Here is a 1,329-nt window from a genome sequence, read left to right on the forward strand (position 1 = left end):
ATCCATCCATCCATCCATCCATCCATCCATCCATCCATCCATCCATCCATCCATCCATCCATCCATCCGTTGTCAGGTCTATCATTTGATCGTTCACGCTCTCCATAGTTCTCCTGTGGCGCGAGCACAGGGCGACTGTTGCGCGCCTTTAGCGAGCATGCGCGTTTCCTGTCGCTTGCGCAGTGAATCGTGCCGCCTGCGCTGTGCGGAGATGCAGAGGAAACCGTATGTGGTGGGGAAACGCAGCTCGATGTAACACCGGTATTTCCAACTGAAAAACGCTGTTTTGCTGCTGGAGTCATCCTCACTCTCCATCTCTCTGTGTGTGCTGTACGTTAACACCCACCAGCAGAAACACCCACCTACCCAACTGACAGACGCAATCTCACTATACATCAGCCAATCTCATGCTCCCCTCTCTCATGACAAGGCGCACACCTCTGGATGACCTAAAAAATTATCTTTAATATCTCTTAAACAAAAGTAGCACAAACAATATTTTTTTTCTGCACAAATCTGCACTAACGTTGCACTAACCATTCAGTTTTTTGACGTGGGTGGGGTGTCAGCTTCACGCAGCTGCGCACGAGTCCTATCATGAAAAAAGGTTCATTGTGCGACCTGAGTAACGCGCAGTAACGGGGTGTCTGCAATGGTAACTGCGTTATAGTTACAGTCAAAGTAATTAGTTAGATTACTCGTTCCTAAAACAAGGTAACGGCATTACTTTCAACGCCGTTAGTCCCATCACTGGTCATGGCAACAGGTCTATAGTCACTGAGGACTGCTGGCTCAGTCTACTTTGGTCCTGGAACAAGGCAGGAGGTCTTCCACATCCCTGGAACTGTGTGTAGAATCCCACAGAGCTGCTCTGCTCAGGCCTTCAGGACTCTGACACCATCAGGACCTGCTGACTGATTACCATCCAGTCTCTCCTGTTGCCTCTTTACTGACTTCTAGAGACAGACAGGTGGAAGGTGGAGGGAGCAGCACCACCTGCTGATCTGGCTGATAACAGAAGCAGAAGAGTGAATGTCAGAGGAGGGCAGGATGTCCATGTGACTGTGGGCAGCAGAGAAAGATGATGAGCTTGTTGAATGGATTCAGTTCATTAGCTCTGTCCAGACTTCCATCTGTCTGATCATCCTCCTGCTGGAAGCCTGGGATCTTCTTCATCTCTGATATTCTTCTGCTGGAACTCGTTTTCCAGCCTCTTCCTCTTTGCCTCCTTCCCTTCTCTGATCTTAAGTTGCTTCTATATTCTCTTCATTATTTCCCTCTCTTCCTCCTTAAAGGCTGTTTGTTCTAGTTGAGCACTTCCTTCAGATC

The 1,329-nt window shown here is 48.5% G+C and overlaps 1 protein-coding gene across 1 annotated transcript in view; it reads right to left on the reverse strand.

Annotated features, from left to right (window-relative positions):
* Positions 1–1,329, reverse strand: part of fasn (fatty acid synthase) — a gene marked incomplete at its 3' end in the record, with an annotated part of 46,443 nt that overhangs the window by 7,752 nt on the left and 37,362 nt on the right. Inside the window, exon 27 of the mRNA XM_015379296.1 lies at positions 923–1,008. Coding sequence (XP_015234782.1) covers positions 923–1,008 — 86 coding nt within the window. The remainder of the gene's footprint in view (positions 1–922; positions 1,009–1,329) is intronic.

This window comes from Cyprinodon variegatus, unplaced genomic scaffold (assembly GCF_000732505.1).
Source record: "Cyprinodon variegatus isolate N-32 unplaced genomic scaffold, C_variegatus-1.0 Scaffold189, whole genome shotgun sequence".
In the NCBI taxonomy this organism is placed as follows: Eukaryota; Metazoa; Chordata; class Actinopteri; order Cyprinodontiformes; family Cyprinodontidae; genus Cyprinodon; species Cyprinodon variegatus.